Below are 18,071 nucleotides of genomic sequence, written 5' to 3'. Positions count from 1 at the left end.
TTCATTATTCAACGCTCATATTACATCGATCTTATACAACATGGGACTATTACACAATTGGGAGCTCCTCCGGCAGCCACGACCGGCGGCGCCACCGTGGAACACCTGCCTTGAACATGTTGGTTTTAAAGTATGAGTATGTAGCGTGCAGGACACTCTTTTGACTCGGTTTTACTGCTGCAATTACGAGGAAATGAACAGCAAAAAAACAAAACAAAAGGAGAAAAAAAGTTTTAACTTTTTTCACTAGGGTTATTACTACTTTTCTTTTTAATACAATTATTCAAAACAATGAATTTGAATATTATTGTGACGAGTACCAGTAGATATTGTCCGCTTTGATCCATTACGTGTTGTTGTCAGCTTCACGGTTTTAACCCAACGTCCTAGTTGGAACACCACTTGACGATTGACTCTGATACTATTTGTAACAGTTCATACACACCGTTAACAAATAGTATTAGCTTTAGCCCATTACGTAACATTATCAGCCGCGTTTTAAAATCGTGAAACTGGTGTGATACATAACAAGTTAAAACGAACTAACTAATTGAGTTTAAACTATTAATATTATGACCGTTTGTATTTAAAAAGAATAATATTATATTTTTTTTTATAAATTTGATTATTAGTAACATTTAAATGCCATTTGATAATCGTATTACTCTGACAAGTTCAATTATTTAATAAGATGATAAATTATGAAGCCTTCAATATTGCAAAAACTCAGTATTTTATATTGAATATTCTTATTCAAAAACTATTTTATTCTGAATAATAATAATAATATAAAATGAAGAATGTTACCGTTGAGGGGCAAGAGTTAGGCAGGCTGTGGATAAAATAATAATAATAATAATAATAATAATAAGTTATTTGATTCATTTTTTTAACACATAAACAAAGAGAATATCTGTATATTTTTAAAGATTTTAACTCAAATTAAACTCCATCGTTACATAAAATTTTAAATATTTTTATCAACTAAAATTTAATATTTTTTTAACTTTATTATATTCTCGACTTTTTTATATAATATTTAAAATGTGAATCGATAAACTACATTGACAAACACGAGAAAGTTTGAATCAGTCTTTGTAGAGGCTATTAATTTAGTCAAATCTAATCTGTTTGAAGTTCTCCCCCAACATGACACTCTTTCTATTGCTACGTAATACTATTTCACTGCTTGTAGAACACACGTATGGTTGTCATTGATTCTTGAGATATCACAGTTACAAGTGTTTATATGACCTAGAATCCGACCCTAAATCACAGAGGTTAAGTATGTTAGATTTATTTTTTTTTTTATTTATTTATTTTTTTTCAATTTGGATTGGATTGAATTTCTAAAAACTAAAAATTTAAGTTAATTGGGAGGTTGACATTTTTTATTGATTAATTCAACAAAAATATGGTTGACCACTACTTATTTTTAAAATTATTAGGAAGATTAAGAATATTAGTTTAATATTTGATGTTTATGATTTTTTTTTTTATTTATTAATGTAATATATATATATATATATATATATATATATATTTGGATATTTTTAAAAATATATTTTTTAAAAAATTATCCAACTAATAAATTTGGGTTGGGTTGTGAACTGGGCTCGAGTAATGGGCTGGAGTAATCCTTTAATTGGTACGATAATCCTGAAGGCCCAATTAGGCCCAGGCAACCAAACTCTTGTAAGCCCAATATTGGTCTGATGCATTCGGGTCCAACAATTTGATCGAGAAATAATAGGGCGAGGGGTTGATTGTTCTCTGATGGCAGAAGCACAGGGACAGAAGAGAAAAATGGCGGGTAGAAGAAGGGAGGGAGATTCGAAGAAAACAGCCCCATCTTCCCACCCATCTTCCCAGTGGCCAGCCATTAAACCCAAGCAGGATCTTCAGATAAATCGCCTCAAAGAAAATGATCTTTTCACTGTAAGACTTCAGATCATAATTGCCTTTGAACTCTCCATTTCTTAATAGGTTTTCATTTTGTTCATCTTCATTCTTCTTCAATCCCTCAATTTCTTCCTTTCTCTGTTTTTCATTCATCTTTCCCCGTTCTCGCTAGTGGATTACTTTTTACTGTCGAGATTATATCGTGAAATGGCTTCTTGACGCAACTTGCAATATTTCTTGCCATACCCATTTCAATTTTCCATTTTCTGAATAAGAAATTACCTAAATTTGATTCTCAACAATTTTGAAATGTATCTGATAACTAGCTAATTCCATATGCTTTGCTTCAGTACTTTTTGGTGTCGGAATGAATGTAAGAGTTGAATCTATGCAGGTACCAAGTTTTTTCACAAGTGTGGAGTCAAAAGCATTCATCAAAACTGCAGAGTCGATGGGTTTTGTTCATCAGGGGAGCCTCGGTCCTTCTAAAGGAGAAGCTTATAGAGATAATGATCGAATCTCGGTGAATGATCCTGATTTAGCAGACACCATTTGGCGTTCGGGACTTGATAAACAATTTGCTGATATTAAAATACGGGGAAAAGTTGCTGTTGGGTTGAATCCAAATATCAGATTTTACAGGTGACTTCAGCTTTACTTTCTTATCAAGCTACTATGCTTTTAGGGGATTGTTGGCTCATTACAAAGCTTTCGATACTTATGGATGAATTGGATACGATTAAGTGTTACATGGATACACATGCTTATTCTTCTTGCCTTCAAGTTTCAAATTATATCAATCTAAGTTGAGCTATAATGCACAGATTATACTTCGTTTTCCTACTACTTTGAATGGATGAAGCATGCTTATTAACTTTGCTATAACAATCATAGTCTGCCCTTAACAAACACCTTGCTATAACTATGGTATTTCAGATACAACGTTGGTCAGCGCTTTGGACGTCATATTGATGAAAGTGTTGATCTTGGAGAAGGCAAGCGAACGTACTATACTTTGTTAATATATTTAAGTGGAGGTTCCAAAACTAAGACAAAAAATGATACCAACAATTCCAAAGATCCTTCTTCTGAGCCTCTAGTTGGTGGGGAAACTGTTTTCTATGGTTGGAGGAATGTCGTTGTGGCTGAGGTGAATTCCCTATTTTTATTTCCAGTTTCTTTGCTCCGTTTACTTACGATTTTCCTTATTATCACTCATGAACTTGCATGAGAGTCACCTTATTCGTCTTCTTGTCTTTCCCTTTTCCTGGTATTTCAAGTTCCTTGCATTTTTGTTTTTCTTTGCTTTGGTAGGTTGCTCCTACTGAAGGGATGGCTCTTCTGCATCTTCATGGAGACAAGTGTTTGTTGCATGAAGCTCGCAACGTTACCAAGGGTGTCAAATATGTTTTCCGTTCAGACGTCATATTTTCTTGACGATAAGTTTAGGTAATTCTGTTGATTCATTGGTTGAGTTTCATGTTATGTAGCAGTATTTGTAACCTAGCCTTCTCTTTTCTTCCCTAGTTCCATTTTATTTGTCCACAATTTATATATTTCATCGACTAATACATATAATTGATGACAGGTTGTCAGTCTTGACGAAAGATAATTGAATTACCTACACATGGTTAAGATTGTGCTATTGACTTGGTTATCTACAGGCTCCATGATGTCGGGAAAACTGCCAAGCAGGTCACTAAGGTATCCTCCTCATTTGATTCAATGTCTAAACACCAGATTTTATATTGTAAAAGAGCTCGTCCAAAGTTGATTTTCTTGCGTCCAGGTTGGTCCCTGGAATAGCTAAAGAATTCAGTGTATTACTACTTGAAATGGAACTGTTCATAGTCTTATAAGCTGTATTACTTGGTGGCTTGTTGAAATATATGACATTCTACTGCATATGCCACTGATATATGCTGTTTGTTATATTTACCTTCTTTCCTTTTCTGCCAAAGGAATTTTATTTTCTAAATTTGATGTTTCATCTCTTGTGTCATGATTGTAATTCAAAATTTCCATCTTTTTGTGGCTTTTGAATTAGGGCATTACAAAATGGTTCATTTTTATCGTATTCAGAAACTTAGATTTATAGGACGGGTGAGTGTATTGTTTGAAAAAACTCTTCTTGATTGAAGAGTTGTGTTCAACAATATGACATTAGAGCGAGGTTGGTATAGGTTATCATATCTCCTAAAACTCTTAGTATGCTATGTGGTTGCAGCTCTGACTGATTTCCCACATCAGAAACAATATTTTGAGACTATTAGTGAGTTTTTTCGTGTCGTGAGTAGTCTATGACTCTACAAGTTCTATGTCGAAAACTAACTTGTTTGGTATTACTGACCGGGGATGGATGGAGGAGTTCGCAATAGAAAATGGAAATGGAGTTAATAGCTTCTTTACCAGAAAAGTTACCAATGTTGGTTCTCCAAATTCAAGTTAACCATGTCGAAGTTTATACACCTCAAACTATTTAAGGTCAAAGTTGAGCCATTAGTTCTTTCATTCTCCACAATTGGGAAGAGAAACCCTCACTGTCAAGATTATAGATTCATAGATATCTATCAGATTCTTTCACTTGGAAAGATGAAGGGATTCAACCCCAGGGGCTGTTGAATATTTAAAAACATGGCCATTTTGTCTCTGATACTGTCTTATTCCTTTACAAAATAACAGAAAAAGTCCGATACAGCAGGGAAATGGTTATTGTTATAGTTGCTATTGTTCAGTGAACTTGTTCTTGGCTCAATCTCACTTTATTTCAAGCAGTATGAATTCAACATTACATAACTTTCGTTAAAAAATTTAAAAAGACTCTTTCTGTCCCTCTCTCTCTCCCTCTTTCTGTCAGTTCACCACCCTGCAATTGAATCTGACATTGCCATTTTCAATAACCCCAACATTACCCAATTTCACCATTGAAGCTGCAAATTCCTTAAAGAACAAGTTCTGCTCATTAGCAAACGATTCAACAATCGTTTTAGTTCTTGAATCACCAAACAGAGATTGATCCGAACCAAACACACCCTTTCCTTCCAACAATCTCTTGTAATACACATTGTCAAAAGTTGATGAAGTTGGGTCCAAGAACTGTCCTGCATTTTTGTCCAAATTTGGTTTTGGACATTTGTTTTTCAGAATTTGAGCAAACCCAGATTCCAAAGTTGGATCAGTATCATGAATCGTGCTAAAGTTGCGAAGTCTAGATTGAAAGGAAGAACAGTGAGAGAATCCAAGTGTATGAGCCCCTGATAGAGCAACCAAGTCTTTAACTTGCAATCCTCTGTTTTCAAAGCTCTGGATTAGTTGAGATACATTGAAAGTTGGGGCTGGTAAGTTGATGGTTTCAGAAGCATTGGAAATCTTCCCATCTTTCCTTCCTTTGAGTACACTCCAATATGGCCCCCCAGACTGCATATTTTTCCAAGACATTAGGAAGGCAAAGTAAATATTATTGAACTTTTTGAATTAATGAGCAAGACGTTTGGAGGGGTAGCGATGATGAGTTACTTACCAGAGTAACGACATCTCTAGCAGCAATGGCGACAATATCAGCACAAGAAACAGAATGTGGGCAAGCAGTTTCAAGCTTGGATTTGGCCTCGTCGATCACATAAAACGACCTTAGCGAGATGTTTGGAGGCGCATCTTTCTCTGCCTGATTCCCTGGCGTTGAATCTATCAGCACCGAAGCATCGCATCCCTATCAAGTTATGAGTCATGTCAGCAAGGAATTGAAACAGAAGAGAGTAGCAGAAGATGTTTGGAAGATTACCCTTATGAAACAGTCGTGGAAGAAGAGCCTGAGAAGACGAGCAGGGACTTTCGGGTCATGAATGGAAGCATTGTAGACGGTTTGGAGGATGATTTTCTCCGCATTGGGACATGTTTTAGAGTAATAATTGGTATGAAGAACTGCTTCCGACACACAAACAATCATCATTAGAAACAAGACTGTCGCATTTTTAGCCATTGTCTGAAACAGAAAAGCTTGTCCTGATCAGGTACTCTACTTTGGTATATTCTGCTTGACAAAGTTGTGAATCATTATATGGAGATTTTATAAGAGAAAATTAGCTGTGTTCATTGGGATTCATCCTACTATTACTGTACTTCCAAGCCACTCCATTGTGGAATAAGAGATCAGCTGTACTGCTCACTTTTCCTCCTCTCAAACTTTGAGAACCCATTAAGCAACCATGCAAAAAGCATCAATAATAATAATTTTTTGTGTTCTTCTAGTTGTTCTAGTCCAAGATTCACCCCCTCACGGATTGAGTTAGGTTAGGTTGAGTTGGAAAAATCTCTTCAATCAACCTGCAATTTCGAGTTAATTTGGTTGGTACGCTGAACAACTTGAATAGTATTCACAATTCAATCCAACCCAACCCTTGTTTTCAGGTTGGGTTGTAGGGTTCTTTTTTTTCATAAAATTCAATTGTCGTCGTGCATAATTAACATCATCCGTCACAAATACTAAATATTTTTAATCATTTTAAAAGTAGGATAGGGTAGAATTCTAATGTAACTCTATTTTCAGTGTGGAATACGAGAAGTTAAAATTGAACCTATTGTATTAGATTCATTTTAGTATAATTTTATCGGTCATAGATGAAATAATAAACAGGGTAAAATTAGATTAAAGGGTTGATTAGTAGGCAGTGTCCATCAGGTTTGGTGTGGATGTGGATGGATGGGTAGGCAACAAAATGTGATAGTACAAAAACAATATATTACGAGCTTAGTTCTGATTTTGAAAGTACAAACATCACCGATCGGTGTCTCGAGCCACCAATCAAAAGAAAGAAGAGACTTGAGTCGAAGGCCATGTACTCTAGTCGACCTTACACGAAGCCTAATCTAATATCTCTTGATCAGCCTAACTCCGATCGTAAAGGACATCGAAGAAATCCTAATGGAAGGGCATATAAACATTCATTTTTCATATTGAGAAAAATAAATGATGCGATTGGATTAATTATAATATTGAGATATGGCCATAAGCTGTCCGTGAATTAAAAAAAAAATCTTAGGATTTGAGGAGACCAGCATCAGCCAACCTAATGTTGACACGTGTAAGTCTGCCACATGACAGCTAGCTTCGATGATGTGGCCCACTCTACCTGACCTAACTCCTTTACAATTTAAAAAATAATCCAATAGGCCTAATGTGGGCCCCACCACGCGGCACGCCTTGCTTGCGGGACCCTCCATACACGTGCATCCCAATCTTTTTCCTAACCCACCACCTTGCACGTGGGAACATCTGAGTCACGTGACCAATTTCTCCTAACCCTCCTTATTTAATCTTAAATTTTACTATATAACACTATGCAATTGTTGAAAGTTTTAAACATCTTAAAATATCAACATGAATGAATCGAATGGAAACTACAACTGAACGAGAGTAATTTTGTCATAACCTATATAAACAAAATAACTTGTTAGATGAACACGATTCTCCACAATGGTATGATATTGTCCACTTTGAATAGAAGCTCTCGTGATTTTGTTTTTTACTTTCCTACTTTCATAATTTGCTTCCCTACTTTCATCATCCAACAAAACTAGGTCCGACTAATAGAAATGGTAAAATGAGCCTATTAGGGTAGTTTACACGCAAATGAAGATGAGATATGTGAGCTCTGCTAAAAAAGGAAACTTAGTTCCATTGATGAAGTGAGATATTTGAGTAAGCTCTGTCCCCAACTGTTTAAATCTACAGTGTTCTTACTGTTACACTACAGTTAACACAAAATTTCATATAAATTCAAACAGAGCAACGAAAAAGGCTCACAATTAAGGTCCCAAAGAACTGGTTTTTTCCTACTCTTTTTACATTACTAAGTTCTAACACTGCAAAGAAGAAGAACAAGAAGATGATGACGAAATTTTCAAGGTTTTGAACATGGCGCTTCAGAATTTGCAGACTTTGCCCGACCCATTAATTCCAGTTCCTTCTTCTCGTGAATTTCCATTGAGAAATCTCTCAACATTCGAGTGGTACCGATTGAAGACGCCGCACTGGACGTTGACGGAGCACTCATCGTCACCGGAATCGAACTCTGAGAAGCGGTAGCCGGCGAAGAACCACTTCCCATTCCACTGGAACAATTTGTTACACCTCTGGCTAGAACTGGCACTACACCCCCGAATTGCAAACTGGGATTTATTGACGACACGAAATTAGATATGGGTCTCGCCGGCACCGCCCAGAGCTGCGGCTGTTGGTTGCTCGACGTTCCCGGAACCATGAAGAACTGCTCTGTAACGCCACCGGCGTTTGCCCAGAATGGAACGATACCGGCGCCGTAAGCTGCCATTGGAGTAATCGGCGTAAGCCCCGAGGAAACAGAAGTTTGATCGTTGCCATTGTTGGATTCGGCGTAAGCGTGTTTTTGTCTTCTTTTTCTCGGTGCTTCGGAAATTTCCGCATTTGGCCTCGCCAGAGATGTGGTTGGGATTTTAAGCGCGTCCCGCCAACGGAAACGGCGATGGCCGGAACGGTGCCTGTTCCCGTCGCTTCGATTATTGCCGGCTTTGCGTGCTCGAGTAGCCACCGGATTGTCTCCCCGTCGGACTTATGGTCGAGTCCTCTGGTCAGCTGAAAGATACGGGCAGCGCAAGCAGCCGGCATCCGAATCCTCCGGCCGCGGCCCTCCACCTTCGTGTGGCGGTCCTTGGACGGACGTTTCGCCGGTTTCGCCCGCGTCGACGGTATCTGGAAAAGACTGAAAGGATGCGAAGTATCCAATCCGTGCTCCGAAACCGCTGTTTGATGATCCGACGGTTGGCCCGACAGACTATCTTCAGCCTTAACAAGATTTAAAGAATCCACAGTAGTTTGGGTCTGGGTTTCAGAGCAGCCATTGGAGGTTCCTTCCTGTTCCTCTTCCTCAACGCGATGGTTTTGATTAGCTTCCTCCATGTAAACCCCAAANACCCATCTTACTCCAATTATCTTTCTGTTTAAAGGTCGATCAACCAACAACGAAAACGCCTGAAATCGAGAAATTTCGAATCAGTGAAGCGTTTCAGAAGATGAACTCGAAGAAGAAGAAGAAGAAGAAGAAGAAGAAGAAGAAGGGAATAAAACGTTGACCAGAGCAGAGTGAATCTGATCTGAAATTTGCAGTGTGGATGATTAGACAGACTGATACAGAAATCAAAGCAAAAAATTGAGTTTAGACTTAGAATTTGAAGTCAAAGAACGAACCCTAGAGCCGAGGAGCAGTTGCAGAGAGCAATAAGCCAACCCCACTTTTTCCTTTGAAGAGGGACCCTCAATCAAAACCCTATTTATTTTATGGAGTTACATTAATGGACGGTTCAGATCTTGCCACGTTTTTGCTTAGGTCAAAGATTTCTTCGGTTTCCGCCCAAAAAGATTTAATTAATTAAAAATAGAGGTTGCATATATATATATATATATATATTGAAATTTTGACATAAAGCGACTATTTAGCCATCAAGAGCTTGTTTTGGTAGTGAAGTCGAAGTTGTGTACAACATTCGCGTTGAGAAAAAAGATGGGATTGTGTAACTAGTTGGGGGAATATTATGTTCAATCTGAAATGGGTTTGTTAGATTCGATCAAAGATTGTAAGAACTTAAGGATCTTTAAGAAGATTCATGCGCAGTTGGTAACATCAGGATTAGTTTACGATGATTTTGTCACAAACAAAGTGGTTGAATTCTTTGCCAATTTTGTTGAGTTTGGCGACTATGCCTGTGATTATCTCAAACAACTCAACACGCGCTTAGGTTCGTTTCCATTTAACTCACTGATTAATGGATATGCTGGTGGTGAGTTCCCACAAATGGCGGTTTCAGTTTATAGAAGGATGGCGCGAGATGGGTTTGTGCCTGATTTGTTTACTTTTCCAGTGCTTTTTAAAGCATGCTCTAACTTTTCAGGGAGCAGAGAAGGTAGACAGGTTCATGGCGTGGTGGTTAAGTTGGGGATTTTGAGTGATATTTTTGTGCAAAACTCGCTGGTTTGTTGCTATGGAGCTTGTGAGGATTTTTCTTGTGCAGGTAAGGTGTTCGATGAAATGCTTGTTCGAGATGTTGTTTCGTGGAACAGTTTGATATCTGGGTTCATGAAGGCGGGGCGTTTTGATGACGCAATTTCTTTGTTTTTCAGGATGGATGTGGAACCGAGCGTTGCAACTTTAGTTAGTGTGCTTGCTGCTTGTGCAAGAAAGGGAGACTTGTACATGGGGAAGGGGATTCATGGTATGATCCAGCGAAGGTTTAAGTTGGATTTGGTACTAGGTAATGCAATGCTGGATATGTATGCAAAGAATGGATGTTTATATGAAGCTAAGAACATATTTGATGAGCTCCCAACAAGAGATATTGTGTCATGGACTATCATGATCACTGGATTGGTGCAGAGTAACCATCCAAAAGAGTCCTTGGAGCTGTTTTGGATGATGCGAAACTTGGGCATTAGCCCTGATGGTATTATCTTAACTAGTGTTCTATCTGCTTGTGCTAGCCTAGGAACACTTGAGTATGGAACATGGGTCCATGAGTACATTGATCAAAGAGGAATCAAATGGGATATCCATATTGGAACTGCTATTGTCGACATGTATGCCAAATGCGGCTGTGTCGAAATGGCTCGGCAAATTTTTAATAACATGCCTCAAAGAAATACCTTCACTTGGAACGCCTGGCTATGCGGTCTGGCTATGCATGGACTTGCGCACGAAGCGTTATATCTTTTTGAAGTCATGATAATATCTGGTGTCAAGCCTAATGAGGTAACATTTCTAGCAATTTTGACAGCTTGCTGCCATTCTGGTCTGGTTGATGAAGGGCGCAAGTACTTTGATAACATGAGTAGTCAAAGGTACAATTTGTCTCCGAAGTTGGAGCATTATGGATGCATGATCGATTTGTTCTGTCGAGCGGGGCTCTTGGAGGAAGCTGTGGAGTTGGTAAGGACCATGCCAATGAAGCCTGATGTGCTTATCTGGGGAGTGCTACTAAATGCTTGCAAAACTGTTGGAAATGTTGAGCTCTCTCAACACATACAAGAGTACATCTTGGAACTTGATCCGGAGGATAGCGGAGTCTTCGTGCTGCTGTCCAATATATCTGCTACTAATGAAAGATGGTCCAATGTGACTCGATTAAGGAGGTTGATGAAAGATAGAGGTGTAAAGAAATCACCTGGATCAAGTGTCATTGAGGTGGATGGTAAGGCTCACGAATTCGTGGCTGGCGATATTAGTACCCTTGAAATCGAAGAAATCTACAAGGTGTTAACCCTCATTAACTCTGTCTTCCATGAAAGCCATTTGATGCACCCATTGTAGGTTGCTGGTTCACTTCTAGTATATGTTTCTTTGCCTTTTAGTACATAATTACGTTGCTTCAAATGGACTATTACATTCTATCATGCTGTGTTTGATGTGAATATCTCCTTGTCCATGCTCTTGAACTTTAACTTTTACCGGTTGATGCTGTGGAAAGTCTGTTATTAAATGATCTACATTGTGGGAGTCACCTGTGTGCCATATACTCTTCATGCTCATTTGAGTTGATCGGAATGATTAGACACATATAGTAGACATTGTCCTCTTTGGGCTTTCCTTTTCAGGCTTCCCCTCAAGGTTTTTAAAACGCGTCTGCTAGAGAAAGGTTTCCACACCTGTATAAAGGGTACTTCGTTCTCCTCCCCAGCCAATGTGGGATTGTGGGATCTCACATACAGTAACGGCCCAAGCCTACCGCTAGCGGATATTGTCCTCTTTAGGCTTTCCCTTTCAGGTTTTCCCTCAAGGTTGTCAAAACACGTTTGCTAGTGAGAGGTAAAGAATTCTTCGTTTCCCTCTCTAAGTGATGTGAGATCTCACATATATGATGTATATCTTGAGTCTATAGAGTTCTCGTAGATTGCATGATGATCATGTATATTTCTTTCCAACTGGTGGTTCATCCAGCAGACCTCTGTTTTAAGCTGCCAGAAAACTTTAGCTTAGAGGAAGGAGTCATGTGTGAGCCCTTGAGCGTTGGTGTTCATGTTTGTCATTGGTCCAGAAACAAATGTTTTGGTGATGGAAGATAAATGTAACTAAAATAGGGGCGTGAAGGCCAAGTTTCGAAGATCAGATAGCCACAAGATAAAGGATAAAGGATAAGGGATAAGTGATTAGAACCACACAAATTCAAGACAGCCTCATAGAACATTATGCTTTGATTTCATGGACAATTCGGATATTCTTTAACAGAAACAGAGCTGGTTTCAAAGGAAGAAAAAGGAGATTACCCCAAATGGGTTGTAAGCTAAACACCCCCAACGCTCCATTTCTCTTCAAATTCCCCACAAAAAGCCCAAAACTTGGAGGGAAAACCTTCACTTTCTGTCCCAATTTCTGTCTCAGCAGTCAAAACCAAGAAACACCCACCATTTCCACCGCCAAAACCCCTCAAACCCAGATCCCAAAATCTAATTTTTCCACCGTTAATTTCAAGTCTCTCACAGCCTGTAAGCTTGGCATCTCCAGATACCCTGATTTTGAATACAACGCTGAAGGAGGAACAGGAACTGGGTCCGCCAAGATCGACGGCGACGGTGGCAGCGGCGAAGTTTCAGTTTCATTCGATGTGGGCACCCTCTATATCCCGCCATTGACAACTCAAACCACAAAGTTTTTTGGTCTTCCATTGCCACCGTTTCTGAAGATCGACATCGTCCCAGAACTCTTCCACGGGAACATCAATCAAGAATCCGGCAAGGTAATGTCTGATAAAAGTCCTACCCATCCGAACAAAATCCAATACGAAAACATTGATGTGCTATATGTGCAAATTTTGATGCAGATTGAGCTAGAATTCAAGGCAAAGTTCTTATTCTCAGTTGGGAATGTGTATAAAGCTCCTCCATTGCTGGTAGAAACAGTGCTGACATCTGAGGAATCAAAAGGAAGCATAAGAAGTGGAAAAGGTGAAAGATTAGACGAAAAGGGAAAGTGCAGATTGGTGGGGGTAGCCATTGTTGACCCCATTGATGATCTGCTTCTCAACTCCTTCCTCTCTCTCCCCACTGAATGCATTGCAAAACTCAATGCCATAATCACATTCTCTTAGACACACAAAGAAGAAACTGTAATTTTTGTTTGGGACAAAACCAGACACATACATATTGAAACCAACAATTTTACTGCATAGGTACTTGTTCTGTTCTTCCATCATTTCTATTTGTGTTTGAAGTGGAGAGCATATTAATAATATCTCCTTTATATGGCTGAGATTTTGTTTTAGGAGAAGAACATGGTTTTAGTTTTCCCTTCATTATTTTATAAAATCTAGAATAATTTATTAAAAAAAATTATTACTACTTTTTAATATATATAAATGAAAGGTTCCAATTTTTACGCGGTATCTGTAGTGTTACATCCTAATAAAAAAAAGTCGAACCCGGTTCCCATTAAAGCTTTTTCTTTTTATCTTCTCACGCTAATGAATCAGTTCAGTTTTTTAACCCGACCAGTGTAAAGTTATATTTAATGTTTTATCAATACCTTAGGAATGAGACCCAGAACTTCGACCTATGAAAAACATGTAACGGTGGAGTAAATGAAGGGTTGAAATTACTACGTTTTGTCTTTTCAATGGCTAAATTGTAAATTTGTTAAAGTTAAACGTTAACAAATGATGTTTCGTTCTCCTCCTCAATCAATGTGGGATCTCACAATCCATCCCTTTTCCTCGTTGGCACTCATTCCCCTCTCCAATCACATCTAAATCTTAAGAATATTAGGGCTAAGTACTATGTTTTACCTTATTAATACCTATCAAGAAGAGATTACAAAACACATACCACATATGGATGAGACGGTGTAATGTTTATATATTAAAAAAAAAAAAAAAACAAACAAAATTTCAAATTTAATTTATTTGGAATTATCATAGAATAAAATATCTTTTTGTTTTTTGAAAAATATTAATCCCAAAAGAAAGGGAGTAAAAAACAAACATTATTGTCAATATAGGATAGACTCTAAAAATAAATAAAAAATAAAAAAAGGGGGGAAATTCATACACTTGTACTAGAATAATTATAAATGAAAAGACTTTGTTATGAATTTAATAAATATGAAATATAATTGAGAGGTCTGAATTATTTATTTAATGGAAGGAAAGAAGATCCGAGTTAATAATAGGGAAGGTGTTTGAGTAAAATGGAGGAGAGGAGAGAAGAGGATGAATGGGTGCAGGTGTCAATCAGTAGGAAGGCGAAGATCATCAGCTCACATCACCACCACTCTTTCCCCCTCCGCCTTTGATTTCCCCATTTTTCATTTCCAAATTCTCTATCCCTTCTGTTCTTCATCTCTTCCTCCCTCGCCTCCAATCCAATCCAATCCTCTCCTCTCTGTTTCTCAACAATCCCTTTACTCTGTGATTCATGGAACCTTTCCTCTTTAACAATCTTCACTCTCTTCACTCTTATTGTTAACTCCTTTTCACTTTCCACCCCATCTCATGGCCCTTCTCCTTCCTCTCCCTTTCTTCCTCTTCTTCTTCTTCTTCTTCTTCTTCTTCTTCTTCCTCTTCCCTCCCCTACACGCCAGCCCCGGCGACTCTGATCCACTTTACAAGTAATTCCCACTTCATTTCGTTCTTCTGCGTGCCGTTTTGATTTGGGTTTTATTCGGGTCCTCATTTTCAGTTTGCCCTTTTTACGCTTCTCCCGTTAATGGGTATTTTCATTTTCAAATTATCGCTTGCTCCTTGCTCCTGATTGCCGAATGATGCTGGGAACTTTGTTTTATTTATTCAAATAAAAGGGGTTGCTCTGTGGTTGTGTGATAATCAACGCATGCAATGTTTTCTAATTCTGTGCTTCTTTACCGTTCATTCTATTATTCTACTACCTTTTACTCAGAAATTCGTCAGAGTTTTTAACGTTTTCATCCTTTTATTGTACACTAATTATTGGGTAATCTCCCAAATACCAAGTGCCCTCTTACCCACTGCTTGAATTTTCTCCCCTTTCTTTTTGCTTCAACTTTTGAAATTTTAGTTCACTAATTCAGCACCAATTCATCTTATTACAAGAAATTCGTCAGGTCTTGTTATTTGTGAACACTGTTTATTTAGGCACTAGCTTCAATGGGTAGGTATTAGATTAAGTCATTGAATTGGGTTTTGACCATTGATATTGGTTTGGATAAGAGTGTGAAGAAGGGGGTTTCATTTCCTTGTTCAGCAAACGTGCTGCTTATCTTCATGATTTCCTTGTCTATTATTCTTCAGGGATTGTGTGGTGCAGTGTGAGAAATCTGGATGCGCTGGTGACAAATGTTTTCAGCATTGTAAATTCTCATCTGATGGGAAGCCTGTGGATGGTCCATGGTATCTGCAGGAGCCTCTGTATCTTCGATGGAAACAGTGGGACTGCCAGACTGATTGCAGGTACCACTGCATGTTATCAAGGGAGGAAGAAAGAACAAATCTTGGTGGTGAGCCTGTCAAATACCATGGGAAATGGCCATTTAGGCGAGTCTATGGCATTCAGGTTTGCTCATTGAATTGGCCTAATTTCTAAATGAAATTCATCCCCATTGTGCTCTTCCTCTTCTGCTCATCTTGAACTTTTGCCATTGATATGATAGGAGCCAGTTGCAGTTGCTCTTGCCGCACTCAATCTTGCCGTGCAATTTCATGGCTGGATATCTTTCTTCCTTCTTCTAAACTACAAGCTTCCACTGAAGCCAAATAAGAAGACATATTATGAATATACTGGTCTGTGGCATATCTATGGCATCCTAGCCATGAATTCTTGGTTCTGGGATGCTGCATTTCACTGTAGGTAAGCTTTCTACAAGCTTTCAAAAGATAGTCCTGAGCTCTTTCCTTAATTAATATGAATATGGCTAGTTGCCTTGTTATTATTAGCCAACTCAACATTTGTGCCCATCTTTCTACCCTACCGTAGGCTATTCTTTACAGTTCTAACTTACAATCTGCATTGCTATGGTGTTTGGAATTGAATTGTTTGTAGACATGTGGAGTTGACTGAGAAGCTGGATTATTCTTCAGCTGTGGCATTTACTGGGTTTTCCCTAATTGTAGCCATAGTGCGAGCTCTTAATGTGAGGGATGAGGCTGCTAGAGTCATGGTCTCTGCTCCAATTATCTCATTCGTCACAACCCATATCTTGTATCTCAACTTCTATAGACTTGATCATGGTAATGCATCGATTTCTTAGACTGTATTTCTTGAACGTAGTTATATGATTCTGTTTGAAATGACTTTTCGACGCTTAGAAATACTTTTTTTAACACTCTTAGGAACTGTCTAAGAGTTGTTGAAAGTCATTCCAAATATTCTTGGATTTGGTGGGTAATATCTGTTGCTGAAGTTCACCGTTTCCCTGTTTTACATATTGTTCTCACCTACGTTGTTTGTCTCAATTAGACAACTTGTTTCTCTGTCTGATCCCTTCCTCGTATGTTATCAACTGTCTAAATGGCTTCCATGTTTGTTGTTCAATTATCAATATCCTTGCAAGGCTATGCAAAAGAAAATTTGAAGGTTAGCTTCTGTTGCCTCTAGATCAGGTTGCTAGGTGATGTGTCCAAAGAGATGAATGGATCACTGGACTCCATCTCTCATTGTGTAACGACCCGCTTTTTGAGACTGACGGCGATACATAACAAAGTAGGGCTAGACCTTCTCCATAGTAGTCATGTTTTAAAACTGTGAGGTTGACGGCGATACGTAACAGGCCAAAGCGGATAATTTTTTCTAACGGTGGGTTTGTGCTGTTACAAATAGTATTAGAGCTAATCACCGGACGGTGCGATGCACTGATTGGCATAGGGCTAGACCCTCTCCATAGTAGACGCGTTTTAAAACCGTGAGGCTGACAGTGATACGTAACAAGCCAAAACAGACAATATCTGCTAGTAGTGGGCTTGGGCTAATAACCTATTTCTTGATATGAGGATCATGACTTGCTTAAATTGCTACATTTCAGGTCTGAATACTAAGGTCTGCCTGGTGATGGGCATTACTCAGCTTCTTGTTTGGGCAGCATGGGGCGTTGTTTCTCACCATCCGTCACAATGGAAGCTGTGGGCATTAGTCTCAGGCGGTGCAATTACGATGCTGTTGAAGGCATTCGATTTCCCTCCATATGGAGGATATGTGGATGCTCATGCACTCTGGCATGCTACTTCAATACCTCTTTCATATATATGGTGGAGTTTCGTGAGAGATGATGCTGAATTCATAACTTCTGGTGTTCTCAAGAAGATGAAGTAGAATATGTGATGTTAATCAGATGGAGGAAATTCTGAAAGCACTTTCATTTCAGTGTTAGTTAGTTCATCAACACTCTGGTAGGTTCCCTTGTTTTTCTGGTGTTGCTTGGCGATTAACAAAATGTTGCCCAGAAATGTTGTTTGTATAATCATATTTGCATATCAGGACCAATGAGTTTTGTTTTCTGTTCAGTCTGTGTTTCCTTTTTTTTTTAACTTTTTGGTCCTGAGATATTTGTGGGTCAACAGATGAAAGCCCCTCAGCACCATGCCAGTTCTTCTCAATGTAAACATACAATATTTTGCTGATATCAACAGTTTGTGTTATTCAAGTCTTCTCCTTTGCTTGCTTTACAATATCATTTTCAAACCCAATTTTCTTTCATTTTCCTTTATATGTTCTTGCAGGCTGGCTAACTTTATATGTTCTTCTCAGTTTCCTTCAAAGTTTCCTTCAAAGTTTTAAAACGTGTCTGTTAGGGTGAGGTTTCCTTCTACAGCCTTGTAAGGAATTTGTTCCCCTCTCCAATCAATGTGTGGTCTCACGATCCACTCTCTTGAGGGTCCAGCGTCCTCGCTAGTACACTACCCCATGTCTGCCTCTAATATCATTTATAACACCTCAAGCTCATGGCTAGCAAATATTTTTCTTTTTGTGCTTTCTCTTTTAGGCTTCCAATCAATGAGAAGTTTTCACACCCTTGTAAGGAATTCATTCCCCTCTTCAACCGATGTGAGATCTCACAATCCACCCCCTTGGGGCCCAACGTCCTCACTGGCATACCGACCCATGTCTGGTTCTGATACTATTTGTAACAGCCCAAGCCCACCAATAGCAAATATTGTCATCTTTGGGCTTTCTTTATTGGACTTCC

General features: G+C 38.6%; 5 protein-coding genes and 1 pseudogene across 7 annotated transcripts; 4 read left to right on the top strand and 2 right to left on the bottom strand.

The window, feature by feature from the left end:
• The first annotated feature begins 1,766 nt into the window (after positions 1–1,766).
• Positions 1,767–3,890, top strand: LOC111801646. Its single transcript, XM_023685705.1, has 5 exons — positions 1,767–1,938; positions 2,297–2,544; positions 2,839–3,052; positions 3,217–3,351; positions 3,491–3,890. Exons 1-4 carry the CDS (start codon positions 1,777–1,779, stop codon positions 3,337–3,339), a joined length of 747 nt encoding a protein of 248 aa, XP_023541473.1. The 5' UTR covers positions 1,767–1,776; the 3' UTR covers positions 3,340–3,351; positions 3,491–3,890.
• Positions 3,891–4,547: 657 nt separating this feature from the next.
• LOC111801644 (peroxidase 66) lies at positions 4,548–6,081 on the bottom strand. Its single transcript, XM_023685703.1, has 3 exons — positions 5,684–6,081; positions 5,423–5,611; positions 4,548–5,319 (listed from the first exon to the last, which is right to left on the bottom strand). Exons 1-3 carry the CDS (start codon positions 5,879–5,881, stop codon positions 4,756–4,758), a joined length of 951 nt encoding a protein of 316 aa, XP_023541471.1. The 5' UTR covers positions 5,882–6,081; the 3' UTR covers positions 4,548–4,755.
• A 1,573-nt stretch (positions 6,082–7,654) lies between these two features.
• LOC111801643 lies at positions 7,655–8,842 on the bottom strand (annotated as a pseudogene).
• A 56-nt stretch (positions 8,843–8,898) lies between these two features.
• Positions 8,899–11,340, top strand: LOC111801641 (pentatricopeptide repeat-containing protein At4g38010). 3 transcript variants are annotated; one of them, XM_023685701.1, is made up of 2 exons: positions 8,899–9,672; positions 9,826–11,340. In XM_023685701.1, exons 1-2 carry the CDS (start codon positions 9,483–9,485, stop codon positions 11,235–11,237), a joined length of 1,602 nt encoding a protein of 533 aa, XP_023541469.1. In that variant the 5' UTR covers positions 8,899–9,482; the 3' UTR covers positions 11,238–11,340. The 3 variants fall into 3 exon arrangements, with proteins under 3 accessions (XP_023541469.1, XP_023541468.1, XP_023541467.1); XM_023685700.1 differs by having other exon boundaries at positions 8,899–9,714; positions 9,796–11,340; XM_023685699.1 differs by having other exon boundaries at positions 8,899–11,340.
• Positions 11,341–11,775: 435 nt separating this feature from the next.
• LOC111801589 lies at positions 11,776–13,170 on the top strand. Its single transcript, XM_023685618.1, has 2 exons — positions 11,776–12,660; positions 12,745–13,170. Exons 1-2 carry the CDS (start codon positions 12,196–12,198, stop codon positions 13,009–13,011), a joined length of 732 nt encoding a protein of 243 aa, XP_023541386.1. The 5' UTR covers positions 11,776–12,195; the 3' UTR covers positions 13,012–13,170.
• An 884-nt stretch (positions 13,171–14,054) lies between these two features.
• Positions 14,055–17,532, top strand: LOC111802633 (post-GPI attachment to proteins factor 3-like). Its single transcript, XM_023687065.1, has 5 exons — positions 14,055–14,525; positions 15,184–15,445; positions 15,543–15,739; positions 15,932–16,119; positions 16,911–17,532. Exons 1-5 carry the CDS (start codon positions 14,410–14,412, stop codon positions 17,195–17,197), a joined length of 1,050 nt encoding a protein of 349 aa, XP_023542833.1. The 5' UTR covers positions 14,055–14,409; the 3' UTR covers positions 17,198–17,532.
• Positions 17,533–18,071: the final 539 nt, after the last annotated feature.

This window comes from Cucurbita pepo, chromosome LG09 (genome assembly GCF_002806865.2).
Source record: "Cucurbita pepo subsp. pepo cultivar mu-cu-16 chromosome LG09, ASM280686v2, whole genome shotgun sequence".
NCBI classification, from domain to species: domain Eukaryota; kingdom Viridiplantae; phylum Streptophyta; class Magnoliopsida; order Cucurbitales; family Cucurbitaceae; genus Cucurbita; species Cucurbita pepo.
Note: the sequence above shows the minus strand (reverse complement) of the source record. Positions and strands in the feature narration are given on the sequence as shown.

What these genes read in the sequence shown, in the direction of transcription:
- LOC111801646 (XM_023685705.1), top strand. Translation starts at nt 1,777, where the DNA reads ATGGCAGAAGCACAGGGACAGAAGAGAAAAATGGCGGGTAGAAGAAGG. An exon ending in CCAAATATCAGATTTTACAG is followed by an intron (nt 2,545 to 2,838) that starts GTGACTTCAGCT and finishes ATGGTATTTCAG; the next exon opens with ATACAACGTTGGTCAGCGCT. An exon ending in GGAATGTCGTTGTGGCTGAG is followed by an intron (nt 3,053 to 3,216) that starts GTGAATTCCCTA and finishes TTGCTTTGGTAG; the next exon opens with GTTGCTCCTACTGAAGGGAT.
- LOC111801644 (XM_023685703.1), bottom strand. Translation starts at nt 5,881, where the DNA reads ATGGCTAAAAATGCGACAGTCTTGTTTCTAATGATGATTGTTTGTGTG. An exon ending in TCCACGACTGTTTCATAAGG is followed by an intron (nt 5,612 to 5,683) that starts GTAATCTTCCAA and finishes ATAACTTGATAG; the next exon opens with GGATGCGATGCTTCGGTGCT. An exon ending in CTAGAGATGTCGTTACTCTG is followed by an intron (nt 5,320 to 5,422) that starts GTAAGTAACTCA and finishes AAAAATATGCAG; the next exon opens with TCTGGGGGGCCATATTGGAG.
- LOC111801641 (XM_023685699.1), top strand. Translation starts at nt 9,483, where the DNA reads ATGGGTTTGTTAGATTCGATCAAAGATTGTAAGAACTTAAGGATCTTT.
- LOC111801589 (XM_023685618.1), top strand. Translation starts at nt 12,196, where the DNA reads ATGGGTTGTAAGCTAAACACCCCCAACGCTCCATTTCTCTTCAAATTC. An exon ending in TCAATCAAGAATCCGGCAAG is followed by an intron (nt 12,661 to 12,744) that starts GTAATGTCTGAT and finishes ATTTTGATGCAG; the next exon opens with ATTGAGCTAGAATTCAAGGC.
- LOC111802633 (XM_023687065.1), top strand. Translation starts at nt 14,410, where the DNA reads ATGGCCCTTCTCCTTCCTCTCCCTTTCTTCCTCTTCTTCTTCTTCTTC. An exon ending in GGCGAGTCTATGGCATTCAG is followed by an intron (nt 15,446 to 15,542) that starts GTTTGCTCATTG and finishes TTGATATGATAG; the next exon opens with GAGCCAGTTGCAGTTGCTCT. An exon ending in CTTCTATAGACTTGATCATG is followed by an intron (nt 16,120 to 16,910) that starts GTAATGCATCGA and finishes GCTACATTTCAG; the next exon opens with GTCTGAATACTAAGGTCTGC.